The sequence below is a fragment of the Natrix helvetica genome (assembly GCF_964273705.1).
Source record: "Natrix helvetica genome assembly, chromosome: 2".
NCBI classification, from domain to species: domain Eukaryota; kingdom Metazoa; phylum Chordata; class Lepidosauria; order Squamata; family Natricidae; genus Natrix; species Natrix helvetica.
This window is the reverse complement of record NC_138552.1, coordinates 23,130,785-23,158,039: the sequence shown is the minus strand read 5'-3', so window position 1 is coordinate 23,158,039 and position 27,255 is coordinate 23,130,785. Positions and strand designations below refer to the sequence as shown.

At 40.5% G+C, this 27,255-nt stretch overlaps 1 protein-coding gene across 1 annotated transcript in view; it reads left to right on the top strand.

Annotated features, from left to right (window-relative positions):
* OXCT1 (3-oxoacid CoA-transferase 1) overlaps window positions 1-27,255 on the top strand; it is a 94,822-nt gene that overhangs the window by 1,126 nt on the left and 66,441 nt on the right. The window contains exons 2-4 of the mRNA XM_081940092.1: window positions 6,285-6,393; window positions 9,475-9,565; window positions 25,481-25,616. Of these exons, the coding sequence (XP_081796218.1) occupies window positions 6,285-6,393; window positions 9,475-9,565; window positions 25,481-25,616 (336 nt within the window). The remainder of the gene's footprint in view (window positions 1-6,284; window positions 6,394-9,474; window positions 9,566-25,480; window positions 25,617-27,255) is intronic.

Below are 27,255 nucleotides of genomic sequence, written 5' to 3'. Positions count from 1 at the left end.
GCATGGCTTACTCGGAAATAAAGCTTGCTCCTCTTAAACAGCCTTTCCCTCTGTGAGGCCTTATCTGTCTGGAAAATGAAAGTTTAACAGAAAAAAACACCTGCATCTCTCCTCTCAGGAATATTTATTGGAGGTCTTTTATTAAAGCTGTGTTTTGTGACAGCTTGCTCTGGGCTTTGGCAGTGTTTTCCAAACTTGACAACATTTAAGATGGGGGAATTTCAAGTCCCAGAATGTTGGCTGGGGAATTCTGGTTAATTGAAGTTGTCCTCTTAAATGTGCCAGGTTTGTAAAACACTGGGTTGCCCTATCTGAGCTGCAACAATCTGGTTGATCCCAAAATAAAGAGAACTAAATTGTTATTGGGACAGTGAATCTCATCAATGGAGTTAGCCTCTAAATCAGAGTGTGTTAAGAATTGCAGCTACTACTGATTCCTGGCACCTATTGATCTGAAAAGGGCTAGTAATAAATGTTCCACTTCAAGTGGAAGTTCCAGAAATACAGATAGTCCTTGACTTATGACTGGATGCTTAGCAACCATTCAAAGTTACAACAGACCCCCCTCCCCCTAAAAGTAGTTAGGATCCAATTTTGAAGTTCTGATCCCCTCCTTGCAGTCACATGACTGCATTTTGGGCACTTGGCAGCCTGCCCACATTTATGGCTATTTGCAGTGCTCCCCTGGTCAGGTGGCCCTAATTTACAATGTTTTTGCCAGAAACAGGAAGCAACTGATCACAAAAGTTATAAAATACATCAGGTGATGTAACCTGCTTTACTGCCATCATGACTTTTGATTGTAATTGTCAGGCTCAATTATAGTTGTAAGTTGAGGACTATCTGTAGTTACCTTAGTTGGCTGGGATAATGTAGCTTACAACAAAGTTCCCTGATAGTGAAAATAAAAATGATGAAAGCATACAAGGATTAAAAAAATTGGAAAGAGTCAAGAGTTGGAGCTACTGATAGTCATCTGTCTGTCGGAGATAGGGTTGGAAATATCTTTGCCACAATATTAATGATTTCCTGTTTCAGTTTAAATAATTAAAAGCCTAAATATCTGTCTTCTTAAGCCTTCTGTCTTCCAAATATATTGGGGCCACAATTCCCCTGGACAATCCTAACTGGGATTTCTCAGAGCTTATTTGTGACATCCTGAAGGCCATTGTAAAGTAAAGCTTTCTTCAGGAAGTGACTGTCTTCTCAATATTTGAGGAGAAGCACAGGATAAAATGTATTCTATCATTGGGTTGTGTATTGTCAGGTTTATATCTCCGCCCTTCATCCAAAAACCTAATGTGGCAAATATAGCAGTCCTTGTATTTTTCCTACAGCAACAAGCAGCTGGAGATTTGGGATGGAGAGCCCCAAGATTCAATGAGGTTTATTTCCTTCTTGCAGCTTTAATAAGGAAGTAACAAAAGTCATCATGTCAGATTATTATATTTGCTATCTCCTAGAACAGGAATGTCCAACCTTGGGTAACTTTTAAGACTTGTGGATTTCAACTCCCAGAATTCCCCAGCCAGCCATGAATTCTAGGAGTTGAAGCCCACAAGTCTTAAAAATTGCCAAAGTTGGAACACTCTGTCCTAGATTGATAGTTCTCAACCTGTGATCCATTTTGGACACATTCTGTAAATTAGCCCATTTGAGGTACCTTGATTGAAAAATTGCTGCCCAATGCTGCACTGTTCTGCCCAGTTAAAGATTGCGGGAACAAGAGTTTTAATAGTATATAGATGGATAGATAATGTAGTGGTGGGTTAATCATAAAAGGCTCTGAGTTAGCAGGCACCGTCTGATTAGTTGAAAACTGTGCTCTTGTCAGTAAAAGGTGATGAACTGTTTGCTTGGCTGTTTTGTTACTCCAATATTAGTGAAACATAGCATGTGCCATGTGATTTTCCATGCCAGGGAGAACAAACTGTTTGAGCTGCTTCTTTCGGTTTCAAGAGCTTTGTGGCATGCATCATGTTACCAGGCATACCTTATTAAGTACTTTATTTTTATTTATAGAATTTATATGGCTGCCTCCTTTACGCACAATAATCCTATGTAACTCACAACAGCAGGTGAAACTGACATGCCTTGTTTACATAAATAAGATTAAAAAGTACAGAATCTAAAATGCCAATAACAATGTAATACAAAACAGTGCCTGCAATAATAAAACACTGCATTCATTCATTCACATTTTTCATGCCCCCTTTTAGTGACAATTATGTTGGTATCAATTGGAGGTTGTCGATATCATTCTTTCTGATTACAAAAAAGTAATAGTTTGATAGGAAGATTCATTTCTTCAGTGCCTAACTTTTGACAACTTGTGCCCTCAGTTGATAATTTCTGGCAAGAATGATTGTGAGAATACTGTACGATTCTAAAACAGGTCACACAGTTTAATCCTAATTTGGAATTAAAACTCATTCAATTTGCTTGGAATTATTTTGCTGCTTGGCATTTATGTTATTAGAAGAATGATACGCAATCAGGACCTGTTGAACTGGAGTATTAGATTAAATCAGTTGTTTTGGTTTGCCAGTTGCCAGTATTGTAAATAGGTTCACACTTGTTCTTGTTATGTCTAGGTATTGCTTAAGGTAGTAATCACTGTTTATATATGAAGTTGTGTTTTCTTCAGAATAGGACCATCCATAGACAAAAATGTTGCAGTTATTTTTTCACCTTGTAAGAAGATCCTCATTTTTGACGTTTTTTTTTTGTTACGCCAAGAGTATTATTATTTGCAATATTTCCATTTTTCTACCTATGCAGTACCCTTTTTTCTGAATAATTAAAGAGTAGTTAGTTGTGCATTAATCCCAAAGCTGTTACTACTTGTCTTAAATATTCAGGTGATTTTAAGAGCTAGGCATTATGCACTAGATTTTTGTATGTCTTTTTCATATTCTGATAAAGCAGGATTTCAGCAGATTTTTGTGTTCGGGAGAACACCATTTAAAGCTATTCCTAAGAAATATCAATATTTTTCTTAGTTAACTTTTCTTTTTTGAAGTATCTAGTAACTTGCTATTATTTAGTGCTAAATAATTTGCTGTTCAAGAAAGATGAGACGATAGTTCTAAGTACGTGGCACCAATAAGGAACAGGCATAATAAGGATGGGCAATGAGGAGGAAATATTAGTAATGTTAGCAAAGATGATGAAAGCTATTGGAAGGACACTATATAGGGTAAAAGTACTAGAAGCAATGCTATATTAAACTACAGCTACTTATTGCAATCTTCCCAAGGGAGCACCCTTCTAGGAATGTGACTATTGTGGTTCTAATATGACGTTTCTGTTTCCACGTGATAGCCAATTCAAGCAGGTTTAGGATATAAGAGAACTAATGTGCAGCCAATCTCTTAATATCCTTATAACAGACAGTTCCATGTCTGCTACTTTTGCCCTAGAACTAAGTGACTCCCTCTATAACAGTGTTTTGCAAATTTGGCAAGTTTAAGTTGGGTGGACCACAACTCCCATGGTCGCTGGGGAACTCTGGGAGTTGAAGTTCCCCCATCCTAAAGTTGCCAAGTTTGAAAAACACTGTTCTGGACCATGGCTGGCTCAAGAATTCTGAGAATCAAAGTCCACGGGTCTTAAAGGGGCCGTTGTTCCCCACACCCTGACCCTTACAGAATTCCTGGCTCTCCTAGGATCCCAACATAGGGAGGGTTTTAGATTGTGGAAAGTTGCCCTCAAGAATTAGTGGCGAGAGTGGCACGTACTACTTATGTCTTTGGAGTTTTTTCTACTGGGTTCTATAGGTTATGATTTGATTGAGTAGATTTACCGTATTTTTCGGAGTATAAGATGCAGCTTTTCCCTCAAAAGAGAGGCTGAAAATCTGAATGCATCTTATATACTGAATACAACATTTTTTGCCTCCCAAAACCCCGCCACTTTCACCAAAATGGCCACGTATAGCCTTTAGGAGGCTTTCCGAGTGCTCCTGGGTGCTGGTATGGGCAGAAATGAGCGAAAAATGGGCCTTGCTTAATTTTGCCCTCCCCAGCCCCCAGGAGCACTCTATAAGCCTCCTAGAGGCTATGCATGCCCTTTTTTTTTGACGAAAAAACATTTATGAAAACGAACCATTTTTTTTTGGACAAAAAACATTCATGAAAATGGACCATTTTTTGCTTGTTTTTTTGGGTGGGGGGCAGCCTCCAGGAGCACTCTAAAAGCCCCCTAAAAGCTATTCATGCCCTTTTTGGGGGAGATCTGCATAGTGCAAAAACCTTTTTTTAAAATTTGCCTCTTCAAGATCTTGGTGCGTCTTATACTCCGAAAAATACTTTATGTCCCTCCTTTTATTTGGGAACTCAGAGAGATCTATGTTTTCCCGAAAATAAGAGGGAAAAGGTCTTATTTTTTTTTGACCTCCGAAATAAGCGCTTGGCCTTTTTTTGAGGTAGGTCTTATTATTTTTGAGGTGCAGGAGGCGGCGAGCGTGGTCACCTCATGGCTGCTGTTGTGTTGCCATATTTTGGGGGAGGGCTTCTTTTTAGGGGAGGGCTTATTTTAGCATATGTGCTCAAAAGCCCAATTGGGCTTATTATCCGGGGAGGTCATATTTTCGGGGAAACAGGGAAACACTCCCCTCTTGTTTTTCCTCACAAGAAGGAAAATATCAGTCGGACTGAAAGAGAGAGGCCCAAAGTTACCCAGAACATTAAACTTTGGGTTTTCCTGCTCCTAGTCCAACACACAGGCTCTCAGTTGTTGATTATAACGAGTTGGGTCTTTTCCTCAGCAATGTATAGTATCTGGACCCCCCCCCCCCCAATATACATGTTTGTGGTCTTTCCCTTTATCAGAGGATAGCTAAGAATTGTCCTCTTCTGCCCAGCAATGTTATAAAAAGTAAATATGCACCACCAGAAAAAAGAATGGAGGTTTATGCGAAGATATGTGTACACAAAATTACGTGTTTAGGTATAATGTTATGTATGATACAAAGCCGTGATTCATATGATGTCCTATATCATAAATCATGGTTTACAAATCACTAGGGCTGTGCTCATAGTCCTACTGTACATGCTAAGTGAGAATTAAAGGAAGCAATTCTGGTGTAAGCGCGATGTGAGAACACGACTTGCTTGCCTGTCAAATGTTCAGATGCTTGTCGCTGATCAGCAACTTCTCAGATTTCAGTTCTTTAATTTTAAATTGGATGGGAGACCTTCTATCTGACTGTTTAGTAAAATAGGATAGATGGCCGTCCAACTTCCAGCGTTTGACGCTTGCTTTCTGATAATCTGATTTCACATATTTGACGTGATTTTTTTATACACATGCAACTGACACATATAGTGTGTCTGTTTCTTTCCCTCCCTCCCTCCTCCCCCCCTTCTCGCACACACAAGTTATATCGTTTGGCTGTTTTGTTACTCAGGAACACCTACTGTTACAGCTCATCATAAGAAAACCCACAAGATGTATAGAAACTGAGATTTTGTCCATAATCGAGTTCCCTTTAATTTCTGAGACTTCACTGTGTCCTGTAAACTCTTTCACATATATACTGATGAAATGTGATCTCATATAGGTTTTGTGTTGGCATAAGAAATGTAAGGGCTCTTTATCCCATATGATAGTTATGTTCTTTAGGATCCTTTTTTGGTCTCCAACTATTATATATACAGTATATTAATACAACTTTGCAAAAAAACGTAGTTGTTAAAGGTGTGAATATGATGCTGAACTATACTTAAGAAATACGGAATTTACTTTTTCTGAAGACTTGGACTTTACTGAGTCTAAATGAAAATCATCTTTCCAAGCAAAAGGAAAACTAACACTAAATATTAAAGACTGAATTCAAGAGATGTGTGCTTTGTAAATTTGTGAGGTTCTTTTATAAGGTAGAAATGCAAAAGAGGCGCAGTAAGTTTCTATATGATTTATATTTAATAATAAGCAAAGACTGAACTTGTAAATTATTTGGATCTTTCTTTGTTAAGTTGTAGCTTATTTCCCATATATATAGTTTTTATTTTTGGTTGTTAAATTCATTTGTAGAATAATGAGAGTATTGCATTCTAGGTTTGTGTGTGTGTGCCTGTGTGTGAGGTTTTAGTGTGATGTAAAACTAATTTGCATTTTGTGGATACTTTGCAATTCTAAATCAATGGAAATTGCTTTATGTACATCTGAATGTGTTATACAGAATACATGCAGTCACGAAATCTATTATGTGGACTAACTGTATAATGTCGGCTCCATGACATTCTCATCCCCCCCCCTTTTTTTCCCCTCTTCACTTTTAGACTTGTGGCTGCTATTTTTCAACCAGTTCCTGTCACAATACCCAATTTTATACTGATCCAGTAGAAGCAGTAAAAGACATACCCAATGGGTCCACTCTCCTTGTTGGTGGTAAGTATTGAAATTCCACTATTTTTCCAATATAAACGACAGGTAGTTCTCACTTACTGATCTTTTAGCAACTGTTCGAAGTTACAATGGTGCTGAAAAAAGAAATTTACAATTCATCAGTCACATGATCTCCATTATAGCCAATATGGGGTGTCCTGTGCCTCAGCTGTGGTTTTTCTCCCACCCTCACTTTGAGAGATTGGAGAAAAAGATTTCAAGAGAGTAAGCTGTTTGCTTGAAAGCAATTCAATCATGCTGGCAAGCATGGATGCCCTCTGCAGACATCTTACAGTGCTTTCTTGAAATCTCTTCTTCTCCATTCTCTTGGCTCTGCCAGGGATAGAAATAAAAAAGCAAGTGATTTCCATGGGCAATTTCTTCTTTGCCTGACCCCTTCCCCTGCCTTTGCCAGAGTGGAAAGACTGGAGAGGAAGTGATTTCAAGAGAATAAGCTGTTTGTGTAGCTTACCTATGTGAGTATATATTTATGGTTTATATTTTATGATTGTAAGCTGATCAGAGTTACCCTGTGGTAAGATGGGCAGCCAATAAACTTTATAAATAAATAAAAATAATTAATAAATGTGATCACAAAACAACCTTACTTTGTACAGATCTTGTTTATAATCTTTTTGCTCTGCAAGCGGGGACTAAAAAGAAGCAATTTCCGCAAGCAGCCTCTCCTTTGCCTGATCCTTGCCGCCACACCTTCCCTGTTAGGGTATGCAGAGGAAGAGCAAGATATTTCAAGAGAGCAAGATGTTCATGTAGCACGTTTTCGGCTCCCAGCCCTGAGCTGTGATGCAATCTCATTGCTTTCAATGGGTACAAGATAGTAAACAGGCACTTTGAGCATTCCAAAGGGCAGGGAAGTGTTAGGTGAACAAAATCTGAAGGTGTGAAAGTCACGACAAAAGTCTTGCCTCTTTCCAGCCGGAAAACACAGTCTCAATCATGTGATTTCCTATTTAGTGATTGCCTCACTTACTGATGGATTTACTAGTCCCAGTTAGGGACTGTATGTATTTAAATCTGTAATTATCAATGTTTCATGCATGCCTCTATAAGAGGTACGTCTAGATTAAGTACACCTGATATGCAGAGGTATATCAGTGGTATTCAGCAAGTTCTGACCAGTTCTGGAGAACCAGTAGCAGAAATTTTGAGTAGTTTGGAGAACCGGTAAATACTACCTCTGACTGACCCCTACCCCCACCTATTCTCTGCCTCTCAAGTCCCAGATGATCGGGAGGAAATGGGGATTTTGCAGTATCCTTTCCCTGGAGTGGCGTGGAAATGGAGATTTTACAGTATCCTTCCCTGGAGTGGTGTGGGAATGGAGATTTTACAGTATCCTTTCCCCTGCCATGGCCACTAAGCTACGCCCACAGAACCGGTAGTAAAAAATTTTGAATCCCACCACTGCTGTGATGTATGTATGGAGACAGGTTATATAGTACTTTGGCTGATTAAAAAAAAAAAACTAAACAGAATAAGAACTGTTTAGTACTTTATTGGGAGACGACTATTGTTCCACTGTCTTTTTCTCAGGTAGATTTACTTAGTCTATGGCCCTGCAGTTTAGTGGAAATCAAGGAATCAGAAATACACATCAGAAAAAGACAATGGCAAATGTTTTCCACACTGTTACAAAAAGTCTTGTTTGAGCAAGACTTTACCTTGTGTTCTAAGATTGCAGAACTGTTCAAGCATGTAGAAGCTGCATGGCTTAGTGAGACTGAATATGTTTGCTCTGCTTATAATTTGGGGTAAAATAAATTTGGAAAAAATACTTAATATTTCAAAAATAGTATGGGCCAAAATGCAGATATTAATTCCATACTCCATAAAAATCCTTAAAAGCTGACAGTGTAAAGATTTTAAATAATGGTTGCAATACCCTGAGATCACAGAAACCAGTGGCTCTCTAGAAGTTACTACTCAGTCATGTCTTTTGAATACAATAGGTGGAATAATAATATTTTTTAATTATATCTCATTAAAATATTGATGGAAATTAAATCATGGTTTATGTTTTGTTCTAGTTCTAACTTCTAATTTTGTCCTGATCCTACTTATCATTGGGCAGTGTCTTCTGGTATCACATTCAAAAGTTACATATGATTGTTCCCTCAAATAAGGTTGTTCAACATTGTCCATTGTTCTTCTAAATGGCTTTGATTTCTTCTACAAATTTATGAACAAAAAAATTGCTTCAGCCTGGAAAATAGAACAATATAATAAGTTGGTAGACTGTTTTAGTGTGGAAGCTGAAGTATTACATGACTCATTCTCAGGAAGATTAAAGCAGTATAAACTTCAATGTATAAGAAAAGCAGTGAGCAAATATGCATTCTGAATACAAATAGCTCTTGCTTAGCGACCATTCAGTTACGATGGTCGTGAAAAGGTAACTTTGTGACCAATTACTGAATGTACAACCTATGCAGGTTTGTAAAGAAAAGGAAATCTGAAGTAATACCATAAGCAGATTTGTGCCCACGTGATCTTTCACTTTGCAACTGCTTCACTTAATAACTAAGTTAGTTGCCAGCCCCAATTACGGTCACTAAATAAAATTACCAGCAATGTTAATAAATCTATTATAATAATTTGGTGACTTCCTTTACTGTAAAGTTTTGGTTGCAAAAATTATCAAATTTATTATAACTTTCGTCAGTCATGTGATGTATACTTCAGTCCTATCTTTGCAGAAATAGACTGAGATCCAAGTTGTTAAACATCTTTCAAGACTTTTCAGTGTATAACATGCTTATAAATTGCCAAGAAAATATTTTCTGTTTTCAATTATGATGCAGGTCTCTCTCTCCCCCCCCCCCATTTCATTTCACAGCTCACACAGTTCACAGCTCATTGGGATGCTAGGGTTTGAATTAACAAACTATAGTGTTGGGGTGTCTTATTTTGATTATTGACTAAACGTTTTTAGGCTGCTCCAAAATCCAAGTTATAGGATGCTTTCTCCTGAATTGGGAAATAGAATTGGGTCAGTGGATCGGCATGGGACACCTATATTTTCAAAATAGGGTTATTCACTGCTGAACAATTTGTGTCACATAGGTTTTGGGCTCTGTGGAATTCCAGAGAACCTCATAGGAGCTTTGTTGAAGACTGGTGTAAAAGGAATAACCGCTGTCAGTAACAATGCAGGGTAGGTATCCTCCCCCCCCCAAATATCAGTTATTAGGATTATTTTAAACATCCCTCGTGTGATGCTGCACAGCGAAAAGAAATTACTTATCTTTGCTTTGGGAAGAACCTATTTTGCAACTTTAACAGATGAGGCTACTTTTTTTTTTTTGCAAGTTCAATTAAGTGTGAACTTTGGCTGTATTCTTCTCTCTCTCTCCTTATTTTGCTGCACCTGTTAATGGCATGACTACCCAGCAGTGGCGCATAATCATGTCATAAACAGGGCTGCTGTCAGTGCTTTTGCAGAGGGTAAGTTATTCATTCTTTTAAATATCTGCTATAAACTTCGGTTGGTCACCCATAAAAGACATGTGGTTGAAATAATAAGACATTGGACGACAGAATGCCAGAACATGATTGGCACACATACAAAAACATTCAAAGTTTTTTTTTAAAAAAACAGGAGTTTAAAACTGAAGTTTGTACATTGACTGAAAAAAAGGTTGATTTTTGCAATATAAAACCATCACTTTGTTATTGTGCTCGCCTCTTCAAGTATTCATATGTAAAGCAGAAGTTCTCCAACTGCAATTCAGCAATACAGTGACTTCGTAAAATGATAAAATGAATGAATTCAGCATCCACCACAATGCATAAATGAGCTTACTGAGCTTATGGTATGGAAGGAACAAATGCACAATTTTCTTTAATAATTAACTTTTTTGATCTCTATATACAAGAAGCAATAATATAACATTGTAGCCGTGCAATATAAAATGGTTTAATTTTAAACTACCTCAATAAAGCTTAAAACTGTATTTTAAACGGGAAGGATGGATTTGCTTTCACAGTGTAAAACTGGCCATGAAAAACATGATGGTTTAATATTGCAAAATGGCTAATTTTATGAATCGGGCTTTGTTCTTTTCTCAACTTTTATTTTATTTAAAACATTAAAATACAAACTCCCCCCACAAAAAAAGGAATACAAAAACAAAGCAAAGCTAAACAAGACTACACCAAAACAAGTGCATAAACAAGACAAAACAAATAAATATGTAACCCCCTCCCCCCAGTTGAATACTGATAAATATATTTCAAAGATAATAACGTCTCCCCCTTTGTGAAGCAGTCACACAATTTATAGATTTCTACAACTCTATTTACCCAACCTACTTAGCCTGGCATCTATTTAAAATATGAAAACATAGCTAGCAGGTGTAACCAACAGCTGAATTATGAACCAGGCTGTATTTATTTATATACATTTATAATATATACCCATATATTGAAATTTTATTGATTCTTGGTCAAGTCCTCTAACGTGAATGTTCAAATAGTACTAGGAAGATTGTCACAATAGAAGTCAGTTTTTAAGGTACTTTCTGTATTAACCTTTTCTTAATCCTTGGAGGAGTAACCAAAATCTTACTGTGTCTTGTCCAAATTAAAGCACAAACATCTTTTTTATTCCTTTGTTTAACTATGGAAACATTGCCTTGGAAATAATTCAGTGCATTCTTAATTCTGATAGTGGATCACTGCAAAAGTCCTTGTATCATAATAGTTAAATGGCTTCCCAATCTTTTCTTGGATCCTTGAAATTAAAACATTTAAAATATGTTAAAAGGGAAAAAAACCCTACATTAATAACTGTTTCATTATGCACTATATACAAAACAATGAATCCTAGATTTTTCTTGTAAGTAAATGTTCCCCTGTTTTTATTGATATAGGTCAGCATTTCAGGCCAAATATTGTAAGGAGATGAATAACTGTTCTATAGAATAGAAAACGTGATTTAGACTGGCTATTTTAACACTTTTGCATGTAATACCGAGGTTAAACATTGAAAGATTTTCTCCCTTAGTTATCAGTGCTATTGTTGACAGTGCAACTAAATGATTAGATAAGTCCACTTTTCAGTCATTCAAACACTTTTAGCAATTTTTCATTTCCTAGTCTGAATACTATTTTCAGAAATCTGATACTGCGCACCAGAACTATGTGAAACTTTACCAGGATGCTTATGAAATACCAATTTTTTTCCCCACTAAACCTCTTTGTTGAGAGTTGAGAAAGATTTAGACACTGCTGTAAAATTGAGAAATTTGGCACTGTATTTTGTACTTTTTGCCTGGAGTCCCTATGTATTGTATTCTGACAACAGCTGTGACCTGGGTCAGGCGATATGGCAGCTGTCACTCAGGAAGCTTTGACAGCTTTTAGAGGCTTTGTGCTATAGAGAAATAGATGTGAGATCTTGTAGTTGAAATTAGATTTCAATTGGATTTGTTGCTGCTGAATCAGCTTCCTCTTGTGCAGCCTCTTGTCAGAGCTATTTGATTTCCATTGCTGTGCTGGCAATGGAATCCCCAAGGCTGATAATCTGTGGGGATTTTAATTTGCCCCAGATGGCATTGAATTGGGAATGGTTTGCGATAACCATGAACTTGACCCAGATAACCAAGAGCTACGAATTATCAGAGGTGGTACATTAAATCTAGTTTTATCTTGGAGCTTTTGCAACCAAACCTGAGGACTGGAGGATATTGTGTCTTTTGTCACGGCCAGGTCATTCTCTGATTGCTTTTTTGTTGGTTGGCGACCCTTCTCCTATCAAAGAGATGTGCCTACCCTAGAAACTGGATGGGTTTCAAAATGAGCATGAGTTTTTCCTGAGATACCCTGGTCCGTTTCTCTGAGAGTTTCTCTCAGGAATGGGGAGTTGATGAGGGCCTTAATCAGGTACTCCTCGCTTGATCACCAGACACCATTCAGTGACTGTTCAAAATTACAACAATGCTGAACAGATGGTAATTATGGCTGGTTTTCAAAGTTACGGCTGTTGCAATGCCCTTGTGGTCATGTGAACCAAATTCTGGCACTTGGCAGCTTGCCTGCATTTATGACTGCAGCGTGCATTTCATCTCTCCTTACCCGCCTAAATTCCCTTCCCCCATCTCTGCCCTTTTGGCCATCCTACACTCTACTCCCATCTCCCACCTGACCACCATCTTCTTTCTCCCGCTGCTCCCGTTGCAGTGTCCGAGCAGTGGTTGGCTGCACAAGGCCTCACTCTCCTCACAGTGCCGTCAACGGATCCTCCTATCCTAGTCAATTTTCGTCATGTCTCCACCTTCTCCCTTCTGAGGAAGTTTGTTGAGAAGGTAGACAGTTGCAGAGGTCTCTGAGAGAAACATATTATCTGCAGTCTTTTAAATCAGAATTTGGGCCAGGACATAGTACATAGTATTGAGATAGCAAACGTTGGAGCTGGGGACAGGGGTGTTACAATCATCCTGCTCTCCAGCTGTGGGGAAGTGGGGATAGGAAATACAGTGTTATGGTAGTTTTTCTCCTTTCTCTGTGACTGATTCCGGTTGGTATAGGTGTGGGGAAAAGTCAAGTCCAAGATACCTGATTTGTGAGGTGTTACCAAGCTACATACCCTCTCAGCCTTCTTGTTTAATAGCTAAATAGAAATGGTAGGAGAGGTCATTCATCAGTTTGGGGTTAGGTGTCATCGGTATACCAAGCAATGCTCTCAAGATCATGTCCTGGGCTTTGAAGTCTGAATGGAGAGGAATAGGCTGAAGCTCAGCCATAACAAGACAGAATGTTTGTGGATTCTTTGAGAATCCCAGCTCCTACTCAAGGAGCAACTGGCAACTATCTGCCAATTGGGCTCATTTCTGGACTAGAAAATCCTTTTCCCTGTGCTTTGGTCACCATTGTTACAGCTGGTCCAGAGTGCAGTGACCTAAGAGTTATAGGCATGCTTGACATCTCTATTCCATGGGCTATAATAGTTATCAGTAAGTTTCTGGGTGCAATTCAAGGTCCCACTAGCTACTACTTACGTGACTCATAGCATAATCTGGTCATCTGAAGGATGATCTTTCATCTGTAGTGAAAGCCTGTCCATCCCACATAATCCAACAGATTTTGCTTGCTTTAGGTCCCATTGATTGAGTAACTGTATTTGATAGACCCTCAAGAACTGAGGCCTTTGAACTATGGTGCTGGAGAAGACTCCTGCGAGTTCCTTGGACTGCAAGGCGATCAAACCGGTCAGTCCCAGAGGAGATCAACCCTGACTGCTCTATAGAAGGTCAGATCTTGAAGATGAAACTCAAATACTTTTGCCACCTAATGAGAAGGAAGGACTCACTGGAGAAGAGCCTAATGCTGGGAATAATTGATGGCAAAAGAAGAAGGGGACGACAGAGAATGAGGTGGCTGGATGGAATCACCGAAGCAGTAGGCATGAGTTTCAATGGACTCCGGCTGATTGTAGAGGACAGGAAGGCTGGAGGAACATGATCCATGAGGTCGTGAACCCTCTTTGTTGTGGTGCTTACTATCTGAAACCGCATTTCTCTAGAGCTTTGTATGGTTTCACATTCTGTCTACACTTAAATAAGCTTTTAAATTCTGGCTCTTTCCCATGGAATCTTCCTCCAGATGTTGTGGGCTACTAAATTTAACCATTTTATGCCTCATATGCTTCCTAGAGTTGCAGGTCAGCAACCTGGAATTTGACAAATAAATGAATGAATGAGGAAAGCAAAGGGAGGTTTAGTGACCTCCCCTCTTTCGACTGAAATTCCTCCTCTTTCAAATCTGCTCAAAAAACTCCCCTGTATTTCTGAAAGATTTGGAGAGTATAGAATTGAAACCAACTGTTGACATATGCCTTCTGTTGACAGAGGAGACCAACTGAATATCACCCTCTAGTTTTATTTTCTTTAGCAACATATGTTGGTGGGGAAAATACATTCTGCTCATAGTATAACTATCAATCCTGCAAGGAAAAATGACCAAAAATATGTAACATTGGCAAGGAAAGCAAAAGCTGTTCAGTTTACTCAAAGGGATCCTCGTTGACCCATCCAATATGGAAGTTCTTTGTGTCCTACCGTGTTTCCCCGAAAATAAGACAGGGTCTTATTTTCTTTTGCCCCATGAAATATGGCCTTGGGCTTATTATAGAGGGAGGGCTTATTGTTTTGGGGTTGCCGGGCAGCTGCTCCCTTGCGAACTGGCTCCCGAAGAGCCAGGCACAGCCTCAGGAGTGAAGCAGCCAGGAGGTGACCACGCTCATGAGCAGCCGCCCGGCAAACCCGCTCTCCAGCCGGGCAGACCACCATTCACTGACCTAGGCACCAAGGCACGTGGCGCTCTGCCCGCTCCCCAGCTCCCGCGGCTTGGCACATTCGGGATACCCCCCTAGGTCAGTGCATGGAACTCTGTCCAGCTGGAGAGGGGGGTTGCGTGAGCGCCTGTTCCGCCCCCGCCGCGCTCCGAGCATAACTTCTTCTCTGGCTTCCAAACTCCAAAACTCGGCTGCCCAGTCTTCCAGCAGCAGCTGCTGTAGGAGTGCGCTCTATGGTTGTGGGCCGGCTGCTGGACAGAGAGTCTTCCGGACAGAGAGTCTTCCAGCAGCCAGCCCACAACCATAGAGCGCCTTCGGGATACCGCTAGGTCGGTGAGCGGTGCTATGCCTGGCCGGAGGGGGGGGGGCTGTCCAGGGGGCTTATTTTTGGGAGTGGGCTTATATTTTTGTCCATGTGAAAAATGTGGCAAGGCGTTAGTTTTAGGACAGGTTGTATTTTCGGGGAAACACAGTATTGCAATAGCTTCCAGGTAAGTTATGAAGATGGGCAAATTTCAATTTTTTTTTACTACAGGTTCAGTAGGCATGGCTAGATTGGGGGGGGATATGACTGAGTGGGTGTGGCCAACTTGACATCACTCATGCACTCAGTCACATGACCCCCTCACCAAGCTGTGCCCACCAAAGCCCTGCAGAGTGCTTCTGGGGGCTGGGGAAGGCAAAAATGCCTCCGTTTTTGTGAAAAATGGCCCGATTTTTGCCTGTTTTTTTGCAGAAACAAGGGCATCTTCCCTTTTCCCCAGCCCTGCTGAAGCCTTCAGAGTGCTTCAGGGGACTGCGGAAGACAAAAATGCCTACGTTTTTGAGAAAAATGGGCCGTTTATTACCTGTTTTTTGCAAAAACAGCATTTTTCCCTTCTCCCAGCCCTGCTGAAGCCTGCAGAGTTTTTCTGGAGGCTGGGGGAAGGCAAAAGCGCCTCCATTTTTGTGAAAAAAGGCCCATCTCTGGGACTGGCATGCGCACACCATTAAAAAAGGGAAAAAAATTATTTTTTTTCAATGAATATTGTTCTGCGCATGTGCGGAATAGAAAATAAATATGGTGGCACCCAGGATAGAACAGGTGCAGTCATGTGTCCGGCCGAGTTACTACCTATTCGGCTGAACGGGTAGGAACCCACCTCTGAAGATGCGCAAGGTGAATGACTTCGACAATGATCCTCTGTGGTTAATTCTGGAGGTAGCCGGTAGAATCCCAGAATTTTAAAAAATATTAATAAAATAGGGGATTTAAAAATGCTAAGCACATTTGTTAAAACAGGTTGTATGCTAATCCTGTGATTGGAACAGTTTCCTATGGAAGCTGTAGACTGCCTTTGTGAGGATTTAGTAAGAATATAGGTCATCTTGATGAATTACATCTTGAGTTGGCAGACAGAAAATCGCAACAGGTAGTTTTCAACGTATGACCATTCACTTAATGAATTTTGAAATTATAATTGACTCCAAATATCCTACTTACAACCCTTCCTTGAGGTTACTACTGCTGCACACACACACCCTCCATGATTGCATTTTGTGATTTGGCAATTGGCTTACTATGGGTTGCAGCATCTCATGGTCATACGACTGAAATTTGCAACAGTTTTTTCTTTTTGCCATTTTCCAGCAAAAATGCCCACTGGATATGCTGGATTTACTTATTGACCATGGTTTATCTAATGGCCACATGATTTGTTTGACAACTATGGTGACCCGCTTTATGACCACCATAAAAATGGTTGTGAAATCTAGCCTGATTATATAGTCACCTCCACTTATGACTTCAATGTTTTATGGTTGAATTTTATGGCTCTATTGTGGTTGTAAATTGAGGATTACCTGTAGTACTACATCCAGGAAAGATAATTGCATGTTCTGCCACTGTCTACAGTATATGAGACAGGAGGAGAAGTTAGAGAAATCTCCACAAAAGGTAAGATTTCTTCTTTTGGTTACTTGATCCCTTCATTTTTGTTGCTAATTTGTCTTGGTTCTTCAAAATTCTTCTGATCTGATCAACATGTTTGTTCCAATACTGTCATCAATTGATTCTTTGATTTCTGAAATGCTCTTGCTAGCTCAGTGGGAATATCTAGTCACCATGTCTCGTATTAGCCTCCTTTCCAATTGCCTTTGATTTATATTTTATATATATGTGTTCTATTTGTGCTGATAAATAAATAAAGGGAGACTTTAAAAATATGGTTTTCTGCCTGGATGGTCCTCTGTAATGACCGAAGGACAGAAAGGGGGAGTAGTGAGCTCCCTCCCATATTTGGGCATACCAGGGGTTGTAACACAAATACACACACACACACACACACACACACACACACACACACACACACACACATATATATATATATATATATATATATATATATATATATATATATAAATGGCTCTCTCTCCAGAGGATTCCCTGGCACATTCAGAGCGCTTAAAACGACCCTCGGAGGAGGGTCACTTCCAGTTTGCTCGGAGGGTCGTTTTAAGCATTCTGAAGGCTTCAGGGAAGCCTCTGGACGGTCCCTGAAGCCTTCGGAGCGCTCAAAGCGACCCTCCGAGCAAACCGGAAGTCACTTCTGGATTGCTCAAGGGTCGTTTTAAGTGTTCCGAAGGCGTCAGGGAAGCCTCCAGATGGTCCCTGAAGCCTCCAGAGGGCCTCCGGGGGGGGGGGGGCTCTTTTCGCCCTCCCCAGGCTCCTATAAAGCCTCTGGAGCCTGGGGAGGGCGAAAAATGGCTTTAAAAAAAGGGTGAAATCAGCTGGCCAGTGCGCGCATGCACGCTGGCCAGCTGATAGGGCAGTGCCTCACGTGCCCTGACAAATGGCTCCGTGTGCCACCTATGGCACGCGTGCCATAAGTTCGCCATCACTGTGCTAGACTGATTTTTAGGATTAAATGAAGCAAATGCAGGGTTTTTTCCCACTGTACATGTAATCTTGATTCATATAGATGTTCATGTTGAAATTAGTATCATTGATCACATAAGTGAGGGAAATATTTGTCTTTATATAAATTTGTCTTTATAGGAGACCTAGTAGATTTAAGAAGCTGCCCCCTGTTTCAGAGTAATAGATAGGCATAAACACCGTATTTCTTGCAATTTCATTCTTGAAAGCACAATTCATAATATTATGCAAATTATGTCTGTGCAGTGTGAATTCTCTTCTGGTTGGGGGCCCAGGATGTTTTTTATTTTGTAAGTTTGGCTTGGCATACAAGCCACTGTGGGCATATGTAGTATTGCGTAAGTTTCAGTGTGACGTAATCTCAATTCGCCATCAGTTGATGTGCTGTCACAAGCTTAAGCATTCCTGTCTCGTTTTTGCTCTGTTGCCTACACCATACCTATGAAAACATTTGCTGAACCTTGATTTCTGTGTTCATAAGAGGACAAGCAAGAACCAAAGAGAATTGTTGGTTATTTATAAAATCAAGAATGAGCTCAATAATTGAAGGGCAAAATGCTAGAACTAATTCCAGTGAATTTGAAAGCAGATATTTTCAAGGCTGCCAAGATGATGTACTGCTTAGTGAAGGAAACGGTTCATTTACTACAGAAGTGTAAAACTTGCAGCGTCATGGCATCATCATATGACGTATCGCAACTCCCCCCCTTTGCTAAACTAGGCGTAGCCAGCATATGACGTATCTGACCCGTGGGCCGTGAATTTGATAGCCCTGATTTACTAACTTTATTCTGCTTTTTTCCATCAAGAAAGTCTAAGCAGAATAGTTAGCATTGGCCAAGAAGATTCCTGTCTAGATTTAAAACAAATTAATAGCATCATTTGTCTTCAAAAATAGGAGTTTTCCCCCATGTTCTTGAAGCGATATAATCTCTCTTATATCTCCTATCCTATTCACTTTCTTTAAGATGATAAAAAGCATCTTTTTCAAACAGGCCTTCAAAAAACCCTTGGATGATTTGATAAGGCTGTGATAAATTGGGAAGGGGGTTGCTATCTTTATTTTTAATCGAACTAAATCAACATAGAAATGCTTGTAAAATAAATAATTGTGTTGAAATTCAACAAAATATAGAATAGAATAGAATGGAATGGAATGAAATAGAATTCTTTATTGGCCAAGTGTGATTGGGCATACAAGGAATTTGTCTTTGGTGCAGATGCTCTCAGTATATATAAGGAGAATAATACATTTATCAAGAATAAAAAGATACAACACTCATTGATAGTCAAGGTTATTAATAAGCTATCAAATCGTACTAGGAAATAAAAACAATATTAATTGAAAGGTACAAGCAACATGGTTATAGTCATAAGTGGAGAGAGATAGATACTAGGAAGGAAGAGAAGAATAATAGTAATACATTCTTAGTAAATTATTGACAGTGGTGTTTAGCAGAGTGATGGCATTCGGGAAAAAACTGTTCTTGTGTCTAATTGTTCTGGTTTGCAGTGCTCTATAGCGTCGTTTTGAGGGTAGAAGTTGAAACAAATTATGTCTAGGATGTGAGGGGTCTGTACATATTTTCACAGCCCTCTTTTTGACTTGTGCATTATACAGGTCCTGTATATCCTGACGGTGGAGATGTTTACACATGTATTCTCACAATTCCCTAGATTCATGGCCATTACTGAGAATTCTGGCAGCTGAAGTCCACACATCTGATGGGTGCCAGATTATTTTACTAATTGTGAATGCATTTTTTTAAAGCAAAAAAATAGAATAGTTTTTAAACAATCTCCAGACTAGTTCATCTATCTTAATTTTCAAATAGTTTGAGCTGATAATATTACTCCTATATTTAGGATTAGCTGTTCCTAATTTTAGGTGGAAGATTATTTCCCAATATGCCAGGTCAAGTTGCTCTGGAATATTCCTAAAATACAGAGGCTCCAAAGAGCCATGTTCTGTTGACAACCCTGCATCAACCTGAGGAATGGAAACCTGGGAGATTTTCCAAGATGAAATCAACCTCTGCACTGGGACAGAAGTGACAATGAAGTTTAACATTGGCTGGTAGACCATATCAGATTTCACTTGCTAGGCAAAGGAATGGCACATGGTGTGCATAATGAATATGAAAAGAAAACAGCTAACAACCGATACCTTTGTTTCCTCTCCTCCTTTGATGACCATAATAGCAATAGTACTTAGACTTACCATATTTTTCGGAGTATAAGATGCACCCGAATATAAGATGCACCAAGATTTTGAAGAGGTAAATTAAAAAAAAATTTTTTTTTTTAAATCTGCAGACCTCCCAAACCCTCTGCACGCCTCACTTTTTGTGAAAAATGGGGCATGCAGAGAGTTTGAGAGGCCTGCAAAGTGCTCCTGGGGGCTGGAGTGGGGGCAAAAACGAGCAAAAAATGGCCCATTTTTCACAGAAACGACTCCGTTTTTTGCCCCCAAAAGGGCTTGCATAGCCTTTAGGAGGCTTGTAGAGTGCTTGCAGGGGCTGGGGGGAGGGGGGGCAAAAATGAGCAAAAAATGGCCCATTTTTCACTTGTTTTTCCCCTCCCCAACCCCCAGGAGCACTTTGCAGGCCTCCAAAAGCATCTGCATGGCCATTTTTGTGAAGTGGGCGGTGTTTCAGGAGGCCAAAAATGCTGTATTCAGTGTATAAGACGCACCCAGATTTTCACCCTCTTTTTGGGGGGGAGGTGCGTCTTATACTCCGAAAAATACAATATATATCGCTTCGTAGTGCTTTACAGCCTTCTCTAAGTAGTTTACAGAGTCAGCATATAGCTCCCAACAATCTGGGCCCTCATTTTGCCAACCTCCGTAGGATGGAGGGAATCCTTGAGCCAGTCAGGATTGAACTCCGGGCAGTGAGCAGAGTTAGCCTGCGATACTTCATTCTAACCACTGTGCCACTAGAGCTCTTATAATTCAGAGGGCCTAAGAAACAAATGCAGAGGTAGGTAGGTAGGTGTGTAGCCCTGTCTTACTTCTGGTGATGTACAGGTAGTCCTTGACTTACAAAAGTTCATGTAGTGACCGTTCAAATTTACAATAGCACTAGAAAAAGTGATTTATGACCATTTCTCACTCTTATGACTGTTGCAGTATCCGCGTGGTTAAGTGATCAAAAACCAGATGTTTGGCAACTGACTCATCTTTATGACAGTTTCAATATTCTGGGGTGATGCGATCAGCTTTTGTGACCTTCTGACAAGCAAAATCAATGGGAAAGCTGAGAAAAGAATCACTTAACAACCATGTTACTAACTTAAAAACTTCACTTAACAAATGTGGCAAGAAAGGTCGTAAAATGGGGCAAACCTCACTTAGTAAATGTCTTGCTTAGCAACAGTAATTTTGGGCTCAGTTGTGGTCATAAATTGAGGACTATCTGCAACTACAGCTTCATAACATCTGGAAGGCATTACGATGCAGAAGGCTGGCTTCAACAATCTACATGGAAATAATGTGGCAAGAAAATACTATAAGCTTCCCTCCCACTCCACTGCATCTTCATGAAGGTCCCAATCTTTAATTCTTAAAATTCCATCTAATCAAGCCAGGAATAGGTAATGGTATGTTCACTGTATTTCAGGATAAAATCAGATTTCCTTATCCATAGCACTCTTTCAAGGCATTATTTCTAAGATATACACAAACTTAGGGACTCAGTGACTAATATGCTGAGCTTGTCGATCAGAAAGGTTGGCAATTTGGCGGTTCGAATCCCTAGCGCCACGTAATGGAGTGAGCTTTCGTTACTTGTCCCAGCTTCTGCCAATCTAGCAGTTCGAAAGCACATAAAATGCAAGTAGAAAAATAGGGACCACCTTTGGTGGGAAGGTAGCAGCGTTCTGTGCGCCTTTGGTGTTTAGTCATGCTGGCCACGTGATCACAGAGACGTCTTCGGATAGCGCTGGCTCTTTGGCTTTGAAACAGAGATGAGCACTGCCCCCTAGAGTGGGAACAACTAGCACATTTGTGCGAGGGGAACCTTTACCTTTACCTTATACACAAACTTGGAACAAACCCATTAACAGCAGGAGGATAATGAAAGTGATAACATTATCTTATTAACTGGGTAAAGCTATTTCATACTTGTCATAAGAAGCTCGTGCTTCTCTTGTACAAATATAGGTAGCTCTTGACTTACAGCCACGTACAATTGGTCTTTACACTTGCAAATGTTGCAGCATCCAAACAGATACATAATCAAAATAATTTGGGCATTTGGCAACCAGAATGTATTTATCACGTTGGCAGCATCCTGGGGTATGTAATCACCAGTTGTGACTTACCAACTGACATCTGACAAGCAAAGTCAATGCGGGAGGGCAGATTTGCTTAATGATGCATTTTACCTAACAATTACAGTGATTCACTCAACAACCAAAGATGGGCTGCTGAGGGTTTGCAGGGATTCAGGAAAACCTCTAGCTCAGTGATGGCGAACCTATGGCACGCGTGCCACAGGTGGCACGCAGAGCCATTTGTCAGGGCACGCGAGGCGCTGCCCTGCTAGCTGGCCAGCGCGCATACGTGCGCTGGCCAGCTGAGTTCACCGTTTTTAAAAGCCATTTTTTCGCCCTCCCCAGGCTCCAGAGGCTTTATAGGAGCCTGGGGAGGGCGAAAAGAGCCCCCCCACCCCCCGGAGGCCCCCCGGAGGCTTCAGGGACGGTCTGGAGGCTTCCCTGAAGCCTTCGGAATGCTTAAAATGACCCTCCGAGCAAACCGGAAATGACTTCCAGTTTGCTCAGAGGGTCGTTTTAAACGCTCTGAAGGCATCAGGGAAGCCTCCGGACCATCGCTGAAGCTTTCGGAACGCTTAAAACGACCCTCCGAGCAAACCGGAAGTCACTTCCGGTTTGCTCTTAGGGTCATTTTAAGCATTCCGAAGGCTTCAGGGAAGCCTCCGGACGGTCCCTGAAGCCCCCGGAGGGCCTCCGGGGGGGCGGGGGAGGCTCTTTTGCCCCCCCTATTTTAACATGCTTTTTTCACCCTCCCCAGGCTCCAGAGGCTTTATAAGAGTCTGGGGAGGGTGAAAAAAGCATGTAAAAATGGGGGGTTGCGCCTGTTGTGCGCCCATGCGCACTGGGGGGGTCCCGCATTGCATTATGGGTGTGCCATGCCCGCACACGACCCCTCTGCGGTCCCCCCACTTTTGGCACATGAGCCAAAAAAGGTTCGCCATCGCTGCTCTAGCTTAAGATTCTGTGCAGTTCGCAGAACCCCCAAATCTCACTCCTGGCTGGCTCTACCCACCCCTCCCAGGAATCCCCACGCAGCCCGTTTTGGATGCAGGTAAGTGCAGGGCATGCACGGAGGCTTGGGGGAGGGTGAAAAACAGGCCTACTGAAAGTTTTGGAAGGCTGGAAATGGGCCCGTTTCCGGCCCCAGGGCTTGGGGAGGCCGTTTTTGCCCTCCTGGAGGCTCAAAAAGAGCCTCCGGATCCCAGGGATGGCAAAAACGTCCTCCCAGCCATGGTGCAGGAGGCTGTCTAGGCCACACGCACAACAGCCACACCCGCCCAGCACTGGACAGAGAACCCCTTGCTACAATTTTTGAAGTCTACCCCTGTTAAAAACCATGGGGGAAGAAAGTGATAAAAATTAGGCATAATACACTTGACAAGCAATGGAAATTCTGGTCCCAACTATGATCCTAGGTTGAGGATCATCTGTAGGCTAATGCCTTGTGGCTGCTTTGTGGCCAAAGGTTCCTTCAAAATGGCAGCAGGAGCTTAGAGGGGCTACATCAGGGTTTCCTTATTTATACAACATGCCAGTTGCTGTTATTGAGAGTTCTTAGGAGAAATTGTAGCTGCAGTAAATAAGATTAAAAAATTAAAAATAATAAACACACAAAACAGCAGCAATTGTTACATTTACTAGAAAGAAGGATGATCCCCCCCTTTTAAAGATAGTCGTCTATTAAGAAGGAGTGATTCCACAGAGAAAAGTGGTCTGTTTCCATTGCTATGTTTTCAACAAATCTAAGATGACAGCTCCCTTTTAAATATTCAGAAGAATGGGTTGAATGAGTCTTCGGGGGAAATGCTTACCTCCAAATACTTTATTTTTCTTCCTAGCATTTTCTTCCAAGTTCACAAGGGTCGTCTTTTTCAACTGTGTATTGATTCATTGCAGAGGTGGTATTCAGCAGGTTCTGACCAGTTCTGGAGAACCGGTAGCAGAAATTTTGAGTAGTTTGGAGAACCAGTAAATACCACCTCTGACTGGCCCCGCCCCCACCTATTCTCTACCTCCCGAGTCCCAGCTGATTGGGAGTGATTGGAGATTTTTTTTGAAAAAAAAACCACCTTGAATTTAGCTTTGTTTTTGAAATATAGAAGTTGCGAATTAGCATTCACAACTTAGAATTCTTCTACATTTCAAGTTATAAGCTATGCTAAAAAAGACACATGATTGAGAAAGGTTAACATTTCTGAACATTCATCCCATCCCTTTTTAATATTACAGAATAATGTACAAAATCTGAGATGGAGCAAGCTTTTACGTGTTGGAGGCAGGTTAAGCCAACATATGTAATAAAATGTGAATAGTTATTCTGGAAAATTATAAAATCAATAGAAGAAAATGTATGTAGCTCAGGGTTCATCTGTAGAATCCTTGGTGATTTCTGTGCTTGTTTGTATGCAGATGTTTCATTACTCAACTAGATAACATCATCAGTGTGAGTGTGTGGTTTGTTCCCTATTTTTTATACAGTACCTTGCCCTGCCAGTGTTGATAGAGATGTACTTTTCTCCTTGATTAGGAATTGTTTTCTGCTTGCTTCTTTGTCTGGTGTTAATCCCTGCTTATTTGGAATGTTGGTTGCTGGGGAAGATGAGTTCTGCTCTTTTTGTTTCCTTCTTAGCTTTTTTTATTGTCTCTTGAATGGTGTGCAAATATGATTTGTTCCTATGTGTCCATAGAAACCATGCCTATTATAATCCATATCATAAACCATGTTTTATAGTCTAAGATTGAAGTCAATAACTTGAGAACCATCCACCCCATTCTTGCAGACCTCAGAGCTACTTCTGACTATAGTTGCTGAAAACTGATGACATATTTTCTCATGTTTTGAGATAGGAAAGGTCTGAAATAAAGCTCGCTCTGTCTGTCTGTCTGTCTGTCTGTCTGTCTGTCTGTCTGTCTGTCTATCTATGGATATGTGTGTGTATGTTTCAGCATAACTCTAGAACGCCTCAAGCAATTTCAACCAAACTTGGTACCCAGATGACTTACTCTCTGGAAAAAAATATTGTGGGGTAAGACACCCCTAAAATCCCTTGGGCTGTGTGTTCTGTTAAGATACAGCCTAATGTGCCTTAAAATGGCTTCTACTGTACTGTCATAAAATGGCTTCTGCTATGCAGCTCAGTGGAATTGCCATGGTAACGGCTTCACAGTACTTCACGAGGGGGGTCCCTCTGTTAAGGGGGAAAATCCAACGTTAGAAATTATGTTTGGTCCAGACATTTCCCCCCTATAAATAAATAAATACCTGTGCAACGCTGGGTTAATAGAGTATAAAAAAACCCTCCCTAAATTCTACAAATCAGACATATTTGTTCTTGTCTACTGAAGTTTACTTTCTGTATTCTTTAGTCTTCCTCCAATATATAGCATTTTTTTTTGCTACACCCTGAAAAGGTTGTACTGTACAAGCCAGCCAAGTTGTATTTTATTTCACAGGCTGCAGTTGAACTAAATTGTGGGTCAGTGCGACTTTTTCTTTTTTTTTATTTCTGGTCACAATATTGTAGGCATAATCTAAATTTTCCATCACTTGGTTCTCAACCTTAACCCTGTTTTCTCTGCAGAGTAGACAACTTCGGGCTCGGACTCCTACTTCAGACCAAACAGATCAAGCGTATGGTGTCATCCTATGTTGGAGAAAATGCAGAATTTGAGCGGCAATACTTAAGTGGCGAACTGGAAGTGGAGCTTACCCCACAGGTAAAATGTGAACTGCCTGTTTTTTGAAGGAAGGCTCCTTATAATTATTGGCACCAACTCTTTGGTTTCCGTTCCAGTTGCAGGATTTCCACACCAGAAACTGAAATGTTGGTTGTGTAACTACTATATTGCATGGTCCTTTTGTGTCTGTTGCAAGCCGTAAGGATCAGACAGCTTTCCTCATTTCTGGCATTTTGCAGAGGCATCGACAGACTTCCTATTTTGGGAGTGTATTGAATTGCACCACTATGGGAATTAGGAAACTGGACTAGATTAGTCTTTGGCCAGATTCTGAATCTACCCTAAAGCCTGATTTATGTTGGAACCCAGGCTACAGACACACTATGATTACAACAAAGTATTAAAATACTAGTAAGAAACCATAGATACTCATATACCAGTTAGTTAAGAGTAGGAGAAGTAGGAGGTGTTTTTAATTGCATTCTGCATTGGCAGTCACATTTTAAAAATCCATTAAATATTTGCAATGTTGTGCTTGACTGAACTGCACCCTTCATGCACGTTTAACTAGTTTTTGGAAAAAGATGGACTGCTTGCCTGCCAGGCAAACTTCCCTCCTACGCCAAAGTTAAGAATATAAGAAGGTCATTTCATACTTACCACCTTTTGTAAGTTAATATTTTCTTAGCTCAACCATACTGAGTAAATAAATTAACCACAGCCAGACAGGCTCCGACTGCCTTCTCCTCAAAATCTTCAGATTATGGGAATATTCCTATTGAAATGTATTGCACTTAGAATGGAAAAGAAGCCAAATTTGCCTTTAAAAAAATCTATAATAAGTTGGGAAATAGATTTTTTTTAAAAAAATTTTTTGGGTTAGTTGCAAAGTCATGTCTGACCCATTGTGACCACATAGACAACGTTCCACCAGGCCTTCCTGTCCTCTACCATCCTCTGGAGTCTATTTAAGCTCACACCGACTGCTTCAGTGATTCCATCAGCCACCTCATTCTCTGTTGTCCTGTTCTTCTTTTGCCCTCAATCTTTCCCAGCATTAGGCTCTTCTCCAGTGAGTCCTTCTTTCTCTTTAGGTAGCCAAAGTATTTGAGTTTCATCTTCAGGATCTGGCCTTCTAAAGAGCAGTCAGGGTTGATCTCCCCTAGGACTGACTGGTTTGTTCGCCTTGCAGCCAAAGGGACTCGCAAGAGTCTTTTCCAGCACCATAGTTCAAAGGCCTCAATTCTTTGGCGCTCAGCTTTTCTTATGGTCCAACTTTCACAGCTATACATTGCAACTGGGAAAATCATAGCCTTGACTTTATGCAATTGGCATGGTGATATCTCTGCTTTTTAGTATGCTGTCTAGATTTGTCATAGCTTTCCTCCCCAGGATTAAGCATCTTTTAATTTTTTGGCTGCAGTCCCCATCTGCAGTAATCTTGGCGCCCAGGAAAATAAAATCTGTCACTACCTCCATTTCTTCCCCATCTATTTGCCAGGAATTGAGAGGGAAGGAGGCCATGACCTTAGTTTTCTTAATGTTGAGTTTCAACTAAGGAACATTAAATAAGGAGAAAAGTTTGGAAAGTACATGCCAGGTGTTTCAGAAATGAAATATTGGTAACATTAAGGTGATGATGATGATTGATCCTGCTGATCATTGACCTTATTATATT